General features: G+C 37.5%; 1 protein-coding gene across 1 annotated transcript in view; it reads left to right on the top strand.

The window, feature by feature from the left end:
* The window catches only part of PCLO (piccolo presynaptic cytomatrix protein), a 373,983-nt gene that overhangs the window by 278,741 nt on the left and 74,454 nt on the right, over positions 1-20,788 (top strand). Inside the window, exons 11-16 of the mRNA XM_009883002.1 lie at positions 7,442-7,550; positions 8,167-8,234; positions 11,019-11,227; positions 16,255-16,305; positions 17,180-17,310; positions 18,902-18,928. Of these exons, the coding sequence (XP_009881304.1) occupies positions 7,442-7,550; positions 8,167-8,234; positions 11,019-11,227; positions 16,255-16,305; positions 17,180-17,310; positions 18,902-18,928 (595 nt within the window). The remainder of the gene's footprint in view (positions 1-7,441; positions 7,551-8,166; positions 8,235-11,018; positions 11,228-16,254; positions 16,306-17,179; positions 17,311-18,901; positions 18,929-20,788) is intronic.

Below are 20,788 nucleotides of genomic sequence, written 5' to 3'. Positions count from 1 at the left end.
CTCAACCTATTTTTAACGATCAGAAAGGTTTAGAAATACAAGAAAAATAACTGGAGAACACAGACCATAACATAATTTGGTGTTGAATGTCAGACTGCAAGTTGATATTGTTTCCTCTTGTTCTGAGTGCACATTTAACTTTTATAGCACTTTCTGGGATTTCAGAGTAATGTTTCTGAATTTTAATCTTCTATGAAATAGAAAGACACTAACATTCACATTCTACTGATTGAAACTGCTAGCCTAGAGAGTACAATTTTCTTTTCCTCTGTGAGCGTCGGACCAGTGAAAAAATGCAACTCAAACTGACGTGTTTATTTTGCATAAGAATAAACAATACAAACTATGAAGAATCAGAGAATAAACACCAGTGATCAGTGTGTGTAAGTATGGTGTAACCAAAACCAGAAGCTCTATTCTAATATTGTAATGTCTAGATCTTTTTACATTCCAGTAGGAGAGCATCTCTGAGATGCTAAAAAATAGTAAAATAATAGTTTTTATCCATGTGTAGTCTGATTTTTTGGAAGTAATTAAAAACTCTTAGTGACACAGCAAACAACAGTTTTAACACTTCTCAGGTGCCTTGGGTATACTGAAAAGGAGACTCTGCAGTATAACAGTGTATGTAAAGTGATTAAGATTAATTTTATAATAGCATACATTGTGTTACAGATGGGAATAAAATTCAAGAGATGTTCAGCGTCTCAGTTTAGTATTTCTGTATTTGAAGCAACTATATTGGGGCTCATATTCAGAGAACTATAATCCTTTGACAATTTTCAGTTTCCTTTCTATTTCAACTTTAATCATGCAGCCAGCTCATGTCTTAGGGATAAATCTGAAGAGGACAGAAAATGTGGGAAATAATGGAAGATGGGTGGAAACAGATATATATTGTGTCTTCCAGTTGACAGTCAGAAACTCTAATACCAAGACCTATTCTGTCTGCATATTTTATAATTTGGGGTTTTTTTGCTTTTTATCAATAGAAATGTTATATATAGAACCACATTCAGTTAAACAGTACAGCTTTATCACCCAGGTGGAGGACTGAAGGATGTATTTATTGAGAGCAGCCACCCAAGCAGAGTAGGAGCTCTTCAAATATTTACATATACATATGTGTCTCCTTGCAATATCCTCATGAAGCAAAGAAATATTTCTGCCCTAGATCACTATTAAGGAAGCAGACAAAAAATAAAAAAATTAAAAAATTACAAGAATGAATGGGATAGGTGTGGGAACAGATGCTATAGCCCTTCTAAATCCAGGCCATGCCCAATCCCCAAAGACATCATCAACACTTTATTTTGCTCTGTTTCCCCTTCTTTCAGTTGCTTTTTCATACCACATAGCCAGCTTCTCTCTCAAGGCTGCAGGATGAAGGAACAAACCCCTCTCCAACCACCTCTATATGAAGTCATACGATCTAAATAACTGATAAATGCATGGTTCCATGGGGTAAATGAAAATAACAACGTTCAAGATCCCTTTGCATTAAAGCCAAGGACTCACCAGTTACAGAGAAGGAAGCTAGAAGTAGCTCTTCTGGGTCTAAGATGAGATATTCTGAAGCACCAGCATAGGGTATTTGCAACTTTGCTATATTGTTTCCGTGGATAAATAAATCATTTCAGTTTTCAAGTATAACAGCTTCCCCGGTGTGACATTCACTTCAGAGAAAAAGTAGTCATTTATCTGGTATTCTCCTGCAGCATGTGTTCCTTCTGAAAACTCTTCTGAATTTGAAAACACAATATTATAAATAGTCCAAGGTTGTGGCTTTGAATGACTTCTAGTACTAGTGTTTGAGGGAAGCTGTCATTTCCATAAAATTTCTAAACTTTGTGTCACTCCTGTTGTGCACAAATACAGAAAAAAGTTTGGTCCAAATCTAATAATTTGATTTTTTTAAAAGAACATTTGCGTCAGTTTTTTGCATTAATGTGAGTTAGGAATAAAGCTAATGGAATTCCTCAAACCAGTGTAAGTAGAAAGAGAACCGTTGTCTGGGTCCACGGCAGGGAGCATTCACAGCCACAGGCCTTGAACAACATCTCTGAAGAAACAGTCTTCAAACCACTGGCCATGAGCGTGGATTGTATATGTACTAAAGAGATCCACTCCTGAAGCGCTTGTAGGTTAATGTGTTTGGCATAACCATGATATCATCTAATCTTCACCGGTAACCATTAAAAGCAACAGTTTTACTGTCAAGGGTTCTGTATCACCATAGCATAGCAAATTCAGTGGTAGGAAATACTTTGAAAATTAAGGGTATTTAGTTATTTGTTGGATCAAGATGATAGTTGGCAGTATTTTTTGATCACTGCCTTGGATATCTTTTCTTTATCATAACTCCTAAAAGAGGCAAAAATACAATTCACTTGATCAGCTCTCAGATCTTTCTTACAGTTTTGTTTTAAATAGGATGACAGCTGATTAGTTTAATTAATCATTACTTAATGAGGGCAGAGTCTACCCAAAGGAACTACATCAAAGTACGTGTGCCAAAAAGTAGGAGAACAAAGATCAATTGTTTTTGTTTAAGTTTCTCCTCAATACTGTGATCCATGATACAGGATACAATTATGTCTAACTTTTAAAATTGAATGTAAACCAAGATTTTAAAAGAAGCTATGAGATTTAGACACACAGAGATTTCAACAATATCCATGGAACTAGTTGTGGGTTATTTGATATTGCAGACTTTTTCATTCTTACTAAATACTTTTCCTCTTCATGAAAAAAAAAAAAAACAGATAAATGGTTTGAGTACATACGCACTCAAGTACAGGAGTTTGAAGAGTTAAGGAACAATTATCCATTATTCCTCAGTTAGACCAAATCAGTTAATTCATGGAACTGCACTCTGATTTATGGATATTACAATGCAGATCTAGTATCCCTAGAATCGGCTATTTCTGCTTTCTTTGCTACATAGAGCTATGAATAAAACGTTAGCACAGTCTATAAAGCAAAATTTAACTATTTTACACCGAATGACAAAATAGTTGGGGGTGGAAAGCACCTCTGGAGATCACTTCATTCAAAGTCCCTGTTCAAAGCAAGGTCAGTGAGAGCAGGTTGCCCAGGGCTGTGTCCTGTTGGGTTTTGAACACCTCCAAGGACAGAGACTCCACGACCTCTCTGGACAATTGGCAATTTTGCAATACTTGTAAACACATGGAAACATTTAAAACTAAAAGGTCTTTATTTTATACAGGGAGTTGAACATCTTTGCACTTCCTGATTGAGCATCTATAAAACATTTCACAAGACTGAAGAGTGTAGTCCTTGCTGTTATGTAAGCACTTTTTTCCTAACAGCTGATCCACATATGATGTTTATAATCTAAATAGTCAACAATTAGAGGGCTTAGTTGTTTAACATGAGCAATAAAAATTATCAGCAGCAGATTACCAGTTCTAACCATGTGGTCAACCCAAGCAAGTTCCAGTAGACCAGCTCCTCATATTTGGACACAGATTTATTCAGGCTCCTGAGAAATTTTGTATGGTGTTGTGAGCTTAAGTCTGGCCCTAGGACTGAATCCAAACTCATTTTTTTCCACATTATTAAAACTTTCTACCCAAAAATTGTCTTCCCTAAAATTTCACAGATCTTCCAGGATCAACAAAGCATGCTGAATGCTCCCCAGGGACCCCAGGTAATTATTGCAAGTACTTTCATCCCTGGGCTGATAGAAGCTACTTCTTAATAGTCCCTGACTCCCCACTGTTAAAAGCAGATTTCAAGTTTCACCAGTACTTAGCTTCCATTTCACAAGCTGTCAAATGACTAGTCAAAGTGTCAGAAAAAGAAAATCAGTTCTGCAGAGTTTTCAGGTTTTATTGTTATCAGATAATTGGCCTACTCATGCCTAAAAATAATAAATGTTAACACTTTAGTAGTTGCTAAAAAGAGCCTGGCAATCTAGAACAGCATTAAGCTGCATGTGTTAAGTATGTCAATATAATGCAATACTACAAAATTCCACCCTCTCCTTCCCGTGACGGTTTTGATGAAACATGGGCCCTTCTTCACTTCTGCAGTGTAAATACTGACCCTGCCTCCAGGAGCAAGATCTTACTTTAAGCACTGAGAGCAGCAACGATAACAAATACAGGAGCCTTTGAGATATTTATTTGGTACTTATGAAGAAGAACACAATGGCTATACTGTGTCAGGGGAAACGTACGCTTAGATTTTGATAATATCTCCAACTGTGGCCAGTAACAGATGTGTATGGAAGAATACACGGATACAATAGACTTTCTCTCTTTCAATACAAAAGGACTGTAGCATGCTTTTTTAAGGGAAAGGATGGTATTAATCTGGCTAAACGTGGATATCTGTGGCAGTTACAAATGTATTGAGGTTCCCTCTCTGGAATAATCATCTTGTAATCAGTGGAAAATTATAAACTTATTCTGATTCCAGGTTCTAACTATTATCATAAAGTAGATAGATACCAAAAAGATTGAGCAAATCATGTGTGTCAACACACTTAGCGGAGCAGGGAGGAGGTCTTGATGTATAAAGCTGATCTGCTGACTGTGGGAGCTGATATTGCTAAAAATAAGTCATTGCTCACCATCAGTACAGGATGTAGCCATCCCAATAAAATTAAAAAGAAAAAAGATGCTAAAAGAAATTATGGATTCAATTATGAGGGCAATTACTAGTTTTTCCTCAGTCAGCAGAGTTGCTATGGAGCAATGCAAGTTTTCTCATCTTCCTGTTTGTTTTCTGTCTACTAAGCTAGTGATTTGAAGTATACAAAGTTTTGGAAATGTGGATAACATGTTCTGACTACCAAAGGTCAGTTACAGAATATGATTGTTTTTCAGGCAAAAAAACTTTATTGTTACCAGTCTCACATGACTTCTCAGTACTTTTTTTCTCTTTTTGTTGATTAGACTCACATTCCTCCTAAAGGTTTTCTTTGTAACATTCTTTTTTTTTTTTTTTTTTTTACAGCAAAAGGTATTTAGCAGTTACTCCTTAAGAAAAGAAATACCAGCTTCTTGCCTAAAAACTTTTTCCTTAGTCTCCAGGGCTATCAGTCAGATCAATTAAGTCATGTTTAAATTGCTTTGATTTTAAACATTCATGAATCCACAAGGCAGCCAATAAAAAGAATATACCCCTACACTGACAGCTTAAATGGATCTCTGTGTGAGCCAAGGCTGTCGAGATTCAATTTCCTTCAGTTTGCTGCTTTGTTCACGTCTGCTTGGCCTTACTGACCCAGTGAGTGACTGCGGTGCCGCTGCACTCAGTAGTGAACCTCTCACCAGTGGAAATGAGACTTGATTTCCAAATCCCAAGACTGCAGCGGTACTCAGCTAGGCTCTTCCTGCTGGTCTTTTAAATTAAAGCTAGTTGTTGATGATAGCCTTACTGCTTCCCTGGTAAATTTTCTTCTGAAGCCATGAAAGCAGGACGTGATAAACCTAGGATGGTAGCTGGATGCATTTTGTCAGCAAAGCTCCTTTTTTTACAAAAGGATTTTAACCACTTTCTCAAATGGTTACATAGAAGTGATGGCTTGGCTTGGCTTACTCAAGAAGTTCATACTGTCCTACTCAACGTCCTATGCCACAATAGCATTATGAGGGCACACATTGACAAGAAAACAAAAATAACATCACTTCCTTCCTTCCTTTCTAGAAGCCTTCTAAAGACAGAAAGCATGCTGTTATATCTGTGTGGCAGAAAATCAGGGGGAGCTGCATTTATTCGTAATTACTGCTGCTTTATTCCAGAGGAACTGAGCTTAAAACCAGATCTGCTCTAACAAGCAAAAGCAAGATCGTGATTTTGAATGATGGCTGGTAAATGAAAGGGACTAAATGTTAGGAAAAGACAAATCTATTTTAGCACTAAGCAGCTGGCTTTACTGCCTTCTGAGCATCACTTCTTAGTCATTCTGCACAGTCTGTATTTCTGTAAACTACTGCAAACAAAATGATAAATTGTTACTGAGAAACTTTATGAGCAAATCTGATATTTCAAATCCTAATTCATGGAATCCTATAGAAAATTTTGTAATAGAAAATTATAGTCCTTATTTCTCATATTCTTTTATTGTCAAATAACTTCATCTGTTTTATTCCATGAACAATTCCCATTATATTTTATTTAGCAGCTTGTTTTCCTATGAGATTATCTCCGCATTTCACTTCATTGTTTTTCCCATTTGTTATATGCAACAGCACAGGATTTTGAAATAAAAATATGACCCAGGTGAAGACTTGGTTTTATCTGTGTAAGTGGTAGCAAGCTAAGTGTTTGTGGTTTTCCTTGCTGTGTGGGTGATGTGGTTTTCAGATGTTTTGTAATACATTGCTTTTAGTGGACTATTAAGAATTCAGTATCTTGGCCCATTAAGCTTTTTTTTTTTTTTTTTTCTCTAGAGCCTGAGGCTTGGATTTTGACATTTGTACATTAGTGAGAAGTTAATCTCTTTGGAGTCAGCCTTGTGACTAACTAGTTCAAAATATGAATGCAATTCTCAGAACCTGAGTTGTAACTCCCAGATATGAATCTACAGTTTGCTTTTTGTAAGCATTTTACTGTACCAAAAGATTTCTCATCTTATCAGAATACACCTCACACGATTTACAGAGGGATTGCCTCTGCGAATACTGAGCATAAAATGTCCTTATAGTGATACCTTGCTCCATACCGAGTCTCCTGGCTCAGTCCTGGGATACTTGGAAGACACAACAGACTAGATCAGTATACAGTATTTTTCGGCCTGTTTATCATAGGTCTGTTCCTGTCTTCCACAATGAATTATGTTCAGCTGTTTTATCACTTTTTCATAACAAAAGATATGGAATAAAAATTTAAACCTGAATATTTCCAGGCTGATGTTTGAAATGTGGAGGTATGTTTTTCATTTTAAATCAGTTTGTCCAACTGCCTTCATCTGTATTTTCTTAAGTGACAAAGTAGAGAAAATGTATTTGAATTAACAAATCACGTTCACAAATTTAGTCCCATTTGGTGGCTCAGCTTCTTAACAGCAATGTGCCACTGTAGGGAACAGTTATCTTCCAAGACCATGGCTGGCCAGGAAATGTCTGATATATAAAATGTTTTGGTTTCTTGCCATATTGGTAAGTGTGCATGTTTTTGATACTGCAAAAGTTTTTCAATATCATGCAACCCAGACTGTGGAGAGTGCATGTACAGTTTGAATCAGAAAGGCATTAATCTCCTGACTTGTTTCAACAGGTAAGTTAAAGCTGATGGGACAGTAACACTCAACAGTCTGAACTGTGTGAAGTGAAAGGACTTTGCTAATGTCTTGTGCCATTTAAACAGCATTCACTGAATGTCACATCAAAACTTCTTGTCAAAGCAGTCTATCTGATGTCTTTGTCAGAACCTGAGCACTTGACCTCATGCTGTTTTGCCTTCTCAGGAATGCAGGTGCTGGAATGGAATGGCATCCCCTTGACTGGGAAAACTTATGAAGAAGTCCAGAGCATTATTATTCAACAGAGTGGGGAAGCAGAAATATGTGTAAGACTGTGAGTTTTTCCCCATCTTTCTGTTTCCATTTTTTTTGGCTTTTCATGGCTTTTTTTCTTTTCTTTTTTTTTTTTTTAATTTACAGTTGTTAAGGTGGAACCTTTGTTAGCACGAAGCATCAATGTAATAATTAGCAAGAGTTCACTGTGAGTGTGGGAGGTCTGTTTGTTCTTTTTTTCTTTCAAAAGTCATAAGGAAAGATAAGCAGAGGCAGATGTTAGTAATTATGCTTTTATAAACACTGATATCTCCATTGTTAGGCCACAATCTCCTCTCATTGGGACACATACAATTCACTGAATTTACTGGGGTTAGAAAAGGACCGCGATTTATCACTGACTTGACTTTTACTGAAATCTGTATCCTTTAGATGAAAGTCATTTGGACATCATGAGAAATGTATAAACTTGCATTCAATCCATTAAAGATTTCACCTTAAAAGAACCTTTTCTTCTCAGCTCTTTAACAGCATTGCAAATATGTATCAGCTAAGAAGGGGTCATGCTTGGGAGCTGCTTTCTGTCATGAACCACTATTCATTTATCTACTTAATACAATAATGAGGGTATGAAGAAAGAGTTTCTTTTGTCTCAGGCTTCTTATCGCTTTCTTTAGGGACCTGAATATGCTCTCAGACTCTGAGAATCCCCAGCACCTGGAGCTGCACGAGCCAGTAAAGGCAGGTGAGCGACAAGCTGTTGCTTTGATATTATAGGACTGGATAGCAGCTGAAAATTGGATGTGATAGGAGCTAGGATAATGGCATTGCAAGCTCAGGTGTTGCATCCCAAATCTTGCCATGCGCAGAAAGTGGACCACGCCATATATACAAAGCCAAGCATTTATTGTTGGTTATTATTATTAGCCCAGTTCATAGAATCATAGAATCACAGAATCATAGAATCGTTTTGCTTGGAAAGGACCTTTAAGATCATCAAGTCCAACCATTAACCTAACACTGCCAAGTTACCACTAAACCATGTCCCTCAGCACTACATCTACCCATAGTTCAATCCATACTGACACAGTCTACACTGTCTAATTAATACAAAGGAAGTCTTATTAACAATACTGCAGCTGACCTTTGTTATCCAGGGAAAACCTCCTGCTAGCTACCCCTTCATCCATACTTGCCACAGAAAACTGTGACATAATGGTCCCCCTCTGGTGGTGGCTTCTCTGGGCCAGGCCGGCAGAGCTTTCGCTCCAGGGACATTGCAGCAAGTCAACAGCGTCCTGAGAGGAGTGTGATGTTTGTGGTGAGAGTTTTTGACTCCCCTTTGCTGGGAACTGAATGATGTTGATGATTCCTTCCCTTTCGCTTCAGGATCTGCTTGGGGACTTTTATATCTGTTTTCTAGCAAGCTTCATGCCTTGCTCTTTCCTCACCAGTCAGCAGCTCTGCAATGCCTATGATTCAACTGGATATCATACACTTTGCATGTGATAGGTTCTTGTTCTTTGTTCCTTCTGATACCCCTAAAATTGATTTTGCTCAGCTCCCAAGTTTGCATTAATGTCAGTGACTGACCCGGAAGCTGCTGGTAGCCGTGGGGCCTCACCTATCATCCTGTGCCTAAAGCATGCAGCACCCTGCTGTCACCTCAGGGCTGTGCTCCTATAAACTGCATCATTAATCTGGAGTCAGAAATACTTCAGTCTGCATAGCGCAATTACTGTTGTGCCTTTATATATCAAACTTATTAAGAATGGACATTAAACTGTGCAATTATACAAGGTGAAGTGTAACTCAGACAAATTAAGGTCATAGCCATATGGTCATTAGACAATTGCTGTTGCAGCCAGATAAGCTAAAACAAAGCTCCTAGCCAAATGGAGCAAGTCCAAATAAAACACAAGTCCTAAGGCCTACGTTAGCTTAATACATGGCTTGTGGCCTGTTATTAGGCATGAAAATACAGTATTTACTAGGATACAGAGCTGCAATGGGAAGTACTGTGTGTGAAGTTTTGTTATTTGGCTTCTAAAAGGGCAGTGCTTTTAGGGGGATTCCCTTCTGTTCAATCAATACCATGACTGCAGGCTCCAGTCATTGTATTAGTTGTATTTGATCTAACTTTGAACCTACATCCACTATCTTACTCGTAACGCAGCCCTTCAGCAAGCTCAGTGCAGATTAAGAGAGTATTTCACTCAGCATCTTGTGGGTCCATTCTGAGTTCAGTGGTTTTGTGGCTGCTCTTTTATCAATCAGTACACGTTACCTGGATTAAATCCTCCATTTTCTGACCATGTAACTCTTCACATCTAGTAATATACTTACCATCAAGCTACCTTTTGTTGAAAATGGATGTTATTGATATTAATTGAAAGCGAACACTGAGTCTGGCAGAGCTTTGGGGCAGAGCTATGCACATGTTTTTTCTTAGTGAGCAGATCAAAACCACCAAAGGCATTTGTAGACACTGAAAAAAGACAGAAGCTAGAATAAACAATGTTTGCTATTAATGGAGAAAACTCAAAATGAGAAAAAAAACAGAAATAAAAGTAAATTCTCCCCATTCTTGCAGACATGCTTCCTCCTAATCTAGCAATCTTGTAGTGGTTTCTGAGTTGGAACAACTCTGCAGTCCCTTGTGGCCACCAAGCCAACTCTTTCTTGCCATTACCTCTGAGTTTTTGCAGGCTGTGCTTTGGAAAGGAGCAATCTCTATTCCCTCTAGAAAGAAAAAAACAAATACAGCCTAGCAGGCAGGATAAGGCTAATATATTGCCTTAAACCTCTCATACTTCTGAGAACCTGGGAAGCAAGCTGAGCCTAGTATCCTTTTAACTCTACTCACTTTAAGGCACATATGAAAATTCCTTGACCCCATTTCTCTATTAAATGGAGATTGCCATCTACGAAGGGTAAATTCTTCCCCCTCATTCCCAGGCAGCAGGGAGAGCAATCAGACTCCTACCACAGATGCCTCACATCAGTGTGTGTAATAAGGAAAGATGAATCAGGGCTTTTACTCTTCATTTGTTTTCATTTTACTCTGCTTTGATTAATCTGCAGTGCTAAAGTTTTGAGCTCTTTATATTTTTGTATAAATTACCTCAGGAGCAGAATTCAATCCTTTTGAATGTCCAGTTGATTAAAAAAAAAAAAAAAAAAAGGAGCTTGTTATAATGAAGTTCAGGTACTTGGTGATACCGGACCAGTTCCAAACAGTGAAAGTTAGTGCAGGCCAGACTTTAAAAGTGTAATTTGCTCCGGTATGATTCAGCATGATCAGCAAGGCCTATTTTTCTTCAGCTAGAGAAAAACCTTCTGAGAAAGCTTGTGAGATGAGTAACACTAGTTGACAGAGTGTTGAGTAGAAAACTTGTAATGTTGGGGGGGGGGGGGGGGGGATGAGATGTAGACATCTATTTTTATACGTTGTCTTTTGACCATGGCAAGATGAATTTGAATGTGCCAGCAATTCTCAATAAAAAGCTCTCTTACTTTAATCCAGTAGATAAAGCGAAGTCCCCAGGGGTTGATCCCAAGCAGCTGGCTGCAGAGCTCCAAAAGGTTTCTCTACAGCAGTCACCTCTAGTTGCTTCCTCAGGAGTAGAGAAGGGATCTCACATTCATTCTGGAACCACTTCTGCTGCCTCCAGCGCTGTTCCCAGTCCTGGTCAACCTGGTTCTCCCTCAGTGAGCAAAAAGCGGCATAGCAGCAAGGTAAGAAACTTCTCAGTTACGCAGCAATAACATTTTGATGACAAGAAGAAACTGCCTATTTAATTCTTTAGTGCAGCAAGGAATCACAGCACATATTGATGAATTCATTTCCATGACAGTGATGAGTATTACTGTAAAGATATAGAATTTGGACACAAGGAAAGGAGATTATGCGATTTATCCAAGGTCATAAAAGATTGGGCCCCCTCTGAAAATACATTTATCTAATTTAATATTATTGTTTGTAAACAAAATAATTGCCCTTTTCATTCTTTGTTGCTGTTGAATTTTAAGCGCATCCTACATGATGGTGAGGTACTAGTTCAACAGAAGAAGCTGATATCACTAAGACCATCATTTCCCTCTCTGTACTAAGCTACTGTTGGAAATGTTACAAGCTATGAATAATCATAGCAATATTAAGGATTTCTCTGAAAGCCAGGGAAAGTGAAAAATAAATTTACCATCAAAATGTGTTTTGTCACGAGATAATTCCTGTGACCTTGTTAAGCATAATTTCTCATTTCTCAGCTGAACTTTCTCCTTGTGCACCCACCTGTACACCTGGAAAAGGCACAGTGGGAATTTAGTAGCATTTTTTCAGAGCTGAAACTGGAAACCAGATGATAAAGTCACCTGTCACATTTTTGCATTTTGTGTCAAAAAATGCAACAAATCAGTCCTGCAGAGACTGCATTTGCTTGAGCAATTAGCAAGATAGCTAAAGCTGATTGCTATCCAGAATACCCTAGTTCTCACTGGTTTACTATTGGGAGCAAAGCCTCACATTGCCAACAAGATGCTTTCTAGATATTTATTTCTCTGTATCTTTATTTCTTCTTGGGACTGTCAGGTTCCAACTGAATTGTTGTTATATTTGTATTTTTGTGCTGTTGAAGCTATGACTGTGATTTGAACCACAAATGCATTAGGTACTGTACAAACAAAAACCGGCAAATGGTACCTGCTCATTTCAGATAGCTCTTGAATATGCTTACGTTACTTTCATATGAGAGGAAACACAAAAATCTCTTTCATCCAGCAATTTAGCAAAAACTGTAAATGTGTTTCTTGATCAGTTAGTTTTGGATAGTAATTCTGCCTTGCCACAATTCCTGTAGATGTTTTATGAACTAATTCAGGTCTATGATGCACAAGTTAAATCCATATGTCAAGATTTACTGCACCTAACTTCAGGGGTCTGGCAGAATTGCCTAATTGTCGGGTGAATAGTTGGTTTCATTACACTGTACTCTGGATATTGTATACATCCACGTATGAAGTAGTTTGCCATGTGCTTTATATTTACCAGGGACTGTGCACTTCTGAAGCAGAATTCGTGACACCAGATGAAACCTGCTGTTGAGGTGCATGCACTGCGTGGAAAGGAGAGGGCAGGGCTCTGTGCAGGTTTCACTGTCTACACTGAAACCCCTTTCATTTGGATAGATGAATCGCAGTCCTAGATTCACTGCATAGTGTATGGAGATCCATAAATCCTTGATGTGCAGCGTGTCCTGGAGAGATGCCTCTCTCTGGCCACATGAGAAGCTGGGTTCCCAGCTTTGGCACTGTAGCAGGTCACCTAGAGTTAGATGCATAAATTTCATTTCCTGCTTCGCAGAGGATTTAGTAATCTTCTGTGAAAATTCAGCTGGAGGCTTATAAAGATAAAACAAAAATTTATTAAAACTAATGCCTTTATGTAGGGGATGCAAAAGTCAAAATTAATCAGGTAAATATTTAAAGCATTCTTTGCTTATTTCTGAAAATCACGTTGAGAGGCATTTCTTTCATAATAACCATAGCTCTTTGACTTGTATAGTTTCTGCTCAGTGACTGCAGGCCAAGTTTATAATGGTGCTGAGCTCTCTCAGAAGAAAAAGCTACTGCTCATCCTTTCTGGAGCAGCTCTCTGCCTTGGGCTGACAGCATTTCTAGGCAGGCTGCAGCCTTGCCAAAGTATCATGACAGACTAAATATCCAAACTGCCTAGATCTTGTTTTTGTTACTGTTCTTATTTTTAGCAAGTAAAATCTTTTTGTTGTTGTTGTTTTCTTTTTTTTTTTTTAAGCTTTTTGTATAGAATACGCACTCCAGAAATGTAGGAGTCTCTTTGATATTCTTCAGTGCCAATTCTCTCATATTTAATGCTTTGTCCTAGTACTACAGAGAGTGATAGTGCATAGCATCAGAGCCTGGCATTAACACGTTTCACATCATGGTAATGACAACCTTCTCCAGCAGGTGTGATGGCATTACAAAGCACGAGCTCTTACACAGGGTGCAGGGAGTGTCAAAAGAAATTAGAATGAAATTAGATTAGCCAGCACAGGAGAGATTTAACCTTTGGGAGCCTCGAGCTGACTATATTCTGTGCAGACCTGTTTCTTTTGTAATGTAAATGCATTATCATTCTACGGGACAGATTACATCCAGGATATAAATGCCGTATAGAAACTTTTAATTGTCTTTGTATCTTGAAGAATGGGTTGTTTTTCTAAATCCTCAGATCCTTTAGCTCCTAGAGAAGTCATCAGTGAAATGCTTTTCCTTCTTTTCAACTTAATCCTCACTGAGGCCCTGATAAAGAAAGATACTTATTTGCATCTCTGCCTTTCAGTCCAGATCCAACTTCAAAGTTGGCCCAGCTCTGAGCTGGGGGTTGGACCAGATGACTTTGAGAGGTCTCTTTCAGCCTAAGTTATTCATGTTTCTTTGAAATATTTGGGTAGTTCCTCATGATCAGTTTTAAATCAGCTGACATCAGAGAGAAAACAAAATATTTATTATGCTGAATCACAGCCTTGTAAATGGATACAGAGATTTAACAATGATATTGAAACAAAAACACACCTTTTTTTTTTTTTTTTTTTTTTTTAGCAGACAAGTAGATGAAAGCAAAGTAACTGCATGGATAAGGGGAACTCCACTTTAACCACCTTTGGAAGTTCCCACACAAATTTGGCATGCCCATTCCCTTTTCTCTAAACTCCTTCTACAGTATCCATACTAATACATTCTGTATTATGTGATATATGGAGTGGACACACTCATTTTTGCTATTCAAACTTCTGAAAAATTAAAGCATTTAGACTATTTGGCAGTGATTTTGTAGCCACAGAACAGCCAACTCCATGTTATTTTGTAGCATTGTCAGTATTGTCAGTGCTAGTGTAGACTGAGGTCAGAACTATTAAAGTATAATAAAATCCATTTTAGAGGTAAAGTATGAGAAATGTTAGCCATTTAAGCCCCATTTTGAAAGTATGCATGATGCTCAAGTAGGTCTCAAGGACCAAACAAATTTTAGGAGTAGCTTGCTATCAATTTAAAATATCATTTAAGATTCAGAACATTTTATAAACTATTGATGACCTATTTTAGCTGTTAGAGGGATTACACTTCTTTAAAAGCTTTGTAAGGTAGAAAGAAAAGCTGATTTAAAAATTTTCCATGAGAATTATTTTTGAGAGGCACATGCATTTCCAGAAAAATCGACTTTTTTTTTTTTTTTTCTGAAAAGGTTTGTGTTCATAAAGAAACACATCTCGCAAGTGAGGTAAAGCATGTAAACTGAATAAAAATAAGGCCACACAAGACAGTGAGTATAACTATATAACAGGCAGGTTTGGGCTGGTTTTCTCCCTTGTTTTCTGTTGTGCTAGTGTTCGGCTGGGATTTTTCTAGCTAGTTCTGATCTGCAGATGTGAGTGATTGAGCGAATGTTTCTTCACCACAAACCTAAAAAGGGTAGTGCACCACCTTAACTTCATGCTCTGGTCTGGGACATCTGGGCTCTGCATTGGCCTAATTTAAAACAATTCATATCAAATATCCTGAGATGGGGTTTTTTGGAGGGTAGGGCAGCACAAAAGAGGCAGGTGGGTTTTACTTTTAGAAAGTGAAAGAAATCCTAATGACACAGAATAGTATGCCAGGCTGCTGGTCACATCTGGAAAAATAGGAAAAGATGACTTCCAGATCAGTCTTCAGAGAACAGTAAGTTTGTCCTTGTTTGCATCCTTTGTTTTATGCTGCATCAACCAAAGAAGCAGATGTGGAGAGAATGTAAAAATATTAAAATCCTGCCACTGAACCAGAGAGAGCTTTCTTGCTTGACTGATGGCTTGCAGATTAGAGGTAGGTCCAGAGTGGCTCAAGGGCACCACCATTTAACAGAAGGGCATATTTTCGAGAGGCCAGAATTTGAAGAAAACGGTGATGATATTTTCCAACTACGAACAAACAGGAGGGAAGAAAAAGGGGGAAAAAAAAAAAAAGACACCAAGGATTTTATTGCTTTCTCAGAAACGTAGAGAAGTTCAGTGACAGAGAATAGGGAGGAATAAGCACAATTATACAGCATTGTAACAGGGAGGACAGAAAATTTAAATTTCATGTCTTGGAATGTGTGTGGATGAATTTGAAGATGAAGTGGTGTAGCTGAATTGATTATCAGAAAACACAGAATAAAGCACAAACTATTATATGAGATGGCTTGCAATTGTGAAATCCACTTGTACGCATCACTCAGTTTTAATACCATTCTTTCCACTCTTTCTACCCACTTTCACCTTAACTCAATTTAAACTAGTGTAACCTTTGCCTTTCAATAGAAATATTGCTGCGTTGTACATGACGCAGTATTTGGTTTCTCTTTGCAACCTTCACTTTTGTTGGACAGGGTTAATGCTACGTGTCTTCTTCTCCCCATGCTTCCCTGTGTGACCAATGTGCTCAGACTGTAAAGACTTTGCTGTTCAAGTTGTCTGATTCTGTACTTGCACAAAGGCTGATCAAAAACACTGCACTGGACTTTAAGTGCTGTTGAAACTCCATAACTACTAGTTTTGAGTGGACAAATTGGAGACAATTAAACGTTTTTTGAAAGTATGTGGCAATACAATAGTAAAAACAACACCTGTTTAAAAACTCAACTTTGAAATTGTATTATTTCCAATATGCACATGTGTATATTTGTGAGTGTGTGCCTATGTATTTATTTATGTATTTTAATCTGGCAGCCCGCAGAAACTACGAAGTCTGCTTCCCATCCAATCACTGGAGAAATTCAGGTAAATATGTACGTTTTGCTGTGTAAATTTTGTTACTACTGGCTACATTTTTCTGATGAATAAGTTTGCAGAAAACAATCTCCATTAACTGATTTCTTACTCAATTCCACCCCCTTGAAAGGTCACTAATGTAATTCAGTGCTTGATTTTTGCTTGTCTTTAATGTTGGCTTATGAAATACAAACAGAAGAATGGAAAACCCTACTGCTCCTGAACAGGCTAAACATGTCGTGAAATTTGTTCTGATCTTTAACCTTTGGGCACTTATTGTGGTGTACTTCAGAAATTCACAGACCCTACATTTAAGCAAAGACTGCTGTGAGTTTCTCATAGTGCAGTGTATTTATTTCCATTCAATGCTGAGTTTGTGGTTATTTGTTACATAAACTGACTTTAATCTAGCTTTTTAAAACAGTGGAACTGGGAGCAGCAGAATAAATGAAGCCTAATGTCCTATAGATTTCTGCCTTTTTTTTTTTCCTTAATTAATGCCTCTCTCCTATACTGATACTAAGGGTCTTTCTGTAGTATCAAAAAATCCATCCCTGGCCTGGGCTCCAGGTAGTCAGAATTTATGTGATTTCTACTCAATAAACTGCCTATTGCTCAGAATAATATCAAGGGTTGAAATTTCACCTGCTTTTTCCTTTTTTTTAACCAATACTGACAGACTTTGAAAGCAAAATTTGTTTCAAGATCCAACATAAGCATCTCATTCTAGTCAGGAGAGACGGAAACTTCTAAAATGTGTTTATATTTCCAGCCAAAGTAAAGGTCTGAAACTCATTTTATTCAAAGGATTTTGGAGAGGTATTGAATCATTTAGGAAATAAAATTAAATAATAATCTTACTGTGTTTTAATGCATTCTCTAGCTTCAAATCAACTATGACAAACACCTTGGCAACCTTATCATCCACATCCTTCAGGCAAGAAACCTTGCTCCCAGAGACAACAATGGCTATTCTGACCCCTTTGTTAAAGTTTATCTTCTTCCAGGGAGAGGGTAAGTGTAGGAGAAATTTTAACCTGAACTTTCTTTTAATTTGGGTTTGTTACTTGTCACTAATATGCAGAATTGAGAGTTATCCCTATAGAAAATCCAGATACAACACCAGGAAAAATGATGGATTTTTAATAGAAAGACAGATCCTATTCCTAGGGGAATGGGCATACTCTGCTAATGACCTCAGGGACTTCATGATTATTCCTGTAGATTGAATTTTTTTCATGTTCCCATTTAAAACTTCTAATACATGCAAAAATATGTATTAAAAGAACAACAGACTCTACTGAAATGTACTAAATCTATGCAATACTCTCCGTAATATAGAAAACTATGTGTTAAGGTTAAAATGTTACTGCTTCAGCTCGACATTCTGAATTTGGGACAGATTTGCAAGCATGTAGAATTACACTATCTCAGATAAATTTAAGATTGTATTATAATATCAAAGGTGAGAACTACTGGACAGAAAACATGCATTCCATGTGATTTTTTATAACTTTTTTTTAAGAGCTAAAAGGTGGTTTTAGAAATTCTGGTAATTTTCTATCTAATAACTATACAAGTCACTAAATACTTTTTCACAGACCATTGCTTTTTTAGGCTTTGTAATTACAAATATCTAATGTTTCCTTTAAAAGATATGGTTCTGTATCAGCAATATTATAACTCTTTTTTGTGCCCTAATATTGCAGAATGTCATATGTATGCATAAGTATAGATTGGTTATAATAATCCTGCTGACTTCAGGGACAATATCTAAAGCCAAGCTGATGGATCAGACCATAAATTGCAAAGACAAATTCCTGCAAAATTCTCTCCTAGTGTAATCACACTCATCCGAAAAGACTCTTAGGCTAGGACCATGCAAGAAAAAAAATCTGTATTTCTGTTCTATTCAAAGTAACAGGAAAGTGGATGCTCAGGTCCCAGTTCAGCATTTGGCATATGGGCAAGTACCGCTAAAAGCACGTGAATGGTCCAACTAAAGGCATACACATTCTGTTGTAGCTTGCTCGTTCCAGCTATACAGCATTCAATATTGTTCAGTGGCACTGGGCCCAAAACTGTTACTGAATATAATGGGAACAGGTCCTAAATCTTGAGGGTATTTTTAATGCACATAAGAGTCTTGTAAAATACTTGTCAAATCAGCCTTACCGGTAATTTTGCAGGTATATTCACTGATGTAGAAATAAGACTTTGAACTAAGGAGACCTTCACCCTGCAGAGGTCTAAGCCAGATCCAAGTATAGGTTTAAACTTGCGGTCAAGCTATGAAGAATTTGGATTTTAGTTTTATTTGGTTTAATTATTTTAAAACATGGCAGTGTTACAGTTTGGGGAATAATGAAAATGAAGAGCTTCTCAAAAGTGCCAAATCTGTTTCTAAAAGTGGAAACTTCAGTTGCTATCCATAGTTTATCCGTCGTTCAGTCCGTGCTAGACTTATTCTTCCTAATGCCTCTATTTCCTTTGATTCTGATACTAGAAACTACCCATTATTCACATGTTTTCTTTTATCTCTGTTCTCATTTTCTCTCACGCTGCTTCCTCTGTGCTCCTATCTCTGTAAATGCTGGGTATGCAGACAAGTCATGGTTGTCCAAAACGCAAGGTAGAGTCTACTGTCTTCCAATTTTATTCTTTCATTTTTGTATGTGAGCATGATATTTTGATAAGCCTGTGCATTGAACTGTAGCTTTCTCTTGAGTTTTGATGACAGGTGACTGCAGTGTGGTTTTGCTGTTCATTCTTGAAGGAATCCCATTTCCAGGTCAGAAGGAACTGGAAACAAGTAATTGATGGCCCTTAATATTCTAGAGCCAAGCTCTAATGAAAAAAAATAAAAATAATTTGAAGTCTGGAAGAACTATTTCAGAGATATTTAAACATTCATTCTCACTCACTGAAAATTGCAAAATAAAAAACTATGGACTTGTATCAAGATTTTGAATGGTGTTACTGCCAAGAGAAACGGGCGCTGTTTGGAAATGAAACAGAATATTTTTCTCTCTGCACCTTGCACAGTGTATAAACATTAAGGCCAGGTATAATTCTAGATAATTACCCAACTGACTTTAAAGCTGCCTGACCACATAAATGGCTATTTGTGGTAAACAAAGTTGAATTTTCAGTTATTGAAATTATTAGTGCTTTGTTTGTCCTGGAGTTGGAAACACAAGGCAAAACTCCATTCTCAAGATATGCTAATATCAGCGCAAGCTAAGTACATAATAATAGTAATTCAGCCCTAATTCTGAATTTGTTTAAAAGTAGAAGCCTGACCAAACAAGTCAACAGATGAATTTTAATAAACAGATCTTCTCTATCATCGGCCTGTTTCTTCGATAATAAAATTATTTAAAGCATGGGTTTCAGTTCCACATTTTATGTGCAATTATTCTATTTTAATTGTACTTTCAGTTGTATTATGTATTAATAAACTTTTTAGGGAAGCACAGAGAAACAATAAAAGAATAATGCAGTTTGTATCTTTTTCCACAGCATACTCTGTGAATTTCAAATGCAAATTATTTCATGCTAGGTACAGACTGGTTTAATGAATGCATTTTATTAAAACATCACCATCTGTTAATCACGATTGTTGGGGGGAAGGTGCATTGATGGTATGAACTTAATGTATTTGCCAGATCCTTCCCTTCAGAGGTCTAGAAACCTTCACCTGTCATCCAGCTTAGCCTGGGTCTACACCCTCTTAGAAGTGGTCAGTCTCCTACTTCCCTCGGCAACAGATCCAGACCATAGGTTACAGGAATGTGGGCTAACACCACCCGTGCCAGTTTAGATCCTATGGACTTTGCTGGAAATACTCCAGACTTACCATGTTAACAACACATTTACCTTTTGTCACTGCCAGCTCTGAAACTCAACACTGCATAAATCACCTTCTCACATATTCCTGAAAAGAATCAGAAACTTTGAAAAGTTGATAAAGTTGTAATATTGCAAAAGGAAATCCATGAAAGAAAAGGGAGTGTCTTGGTGTCATTTTCTTGGCTGAGTGAGCAAAGGGTCCTTTCCTACTTTCTTCAAAAAGATGAAAGTATATCAGTTCCTTAAAACCAATAGATTATATAACATTTGGATAAGCCCAAGCTGTATAACGTTATCCTGGCTTAGTTAAGGTAAGAAGTAAGTAGGTTACTCTGGGTGTAGGATGAGTTTGGATAAGTTAATATTTCATTAATAGTTGATCAGAAGAGACATTCATTTGAGAAGCACTGTGAGCCCAGAGAGAGAGAGATGCTGCCAGCCCAGCTGTCACTTGCCCATGTCCCACGTCTCCATATGGGTCAGTCAAATCTCATTAATACTTTGGGTGATGGGGATGATTTTCTCAGATCAGAGTGGGAAAAGAAGGCTACTGAGGTGCTTTTTAAGTGCATTACTGAGTAGGGTTTGCCATCAAAATCTGGTTTCCAAAAGGATTTGGATTTTGTATTTCGACTTTCTT

The sequence above is a fragment of the Charadrius vociferus genome, unplaced genomic scaffold (genome assembly GCF_000708025.1).
Source record: "Charadrius vociferus isolate BGI_N301 unplaced genomic scaffold, ASM70802v2 scaffold32, whole genome shotgun sequence".
Taxonomy (NCBI): Eukaryota; Metazoa; Chordata; class Aves; order Charadriiformes; family Charadriidae; genus Charadrius; species Charadrius vociferus.
The sequence above is the reverse complement of the archived record's forward strand: the minus strand, read 5'-3'. Positions and strand labels throughout refer to the sequence as shown.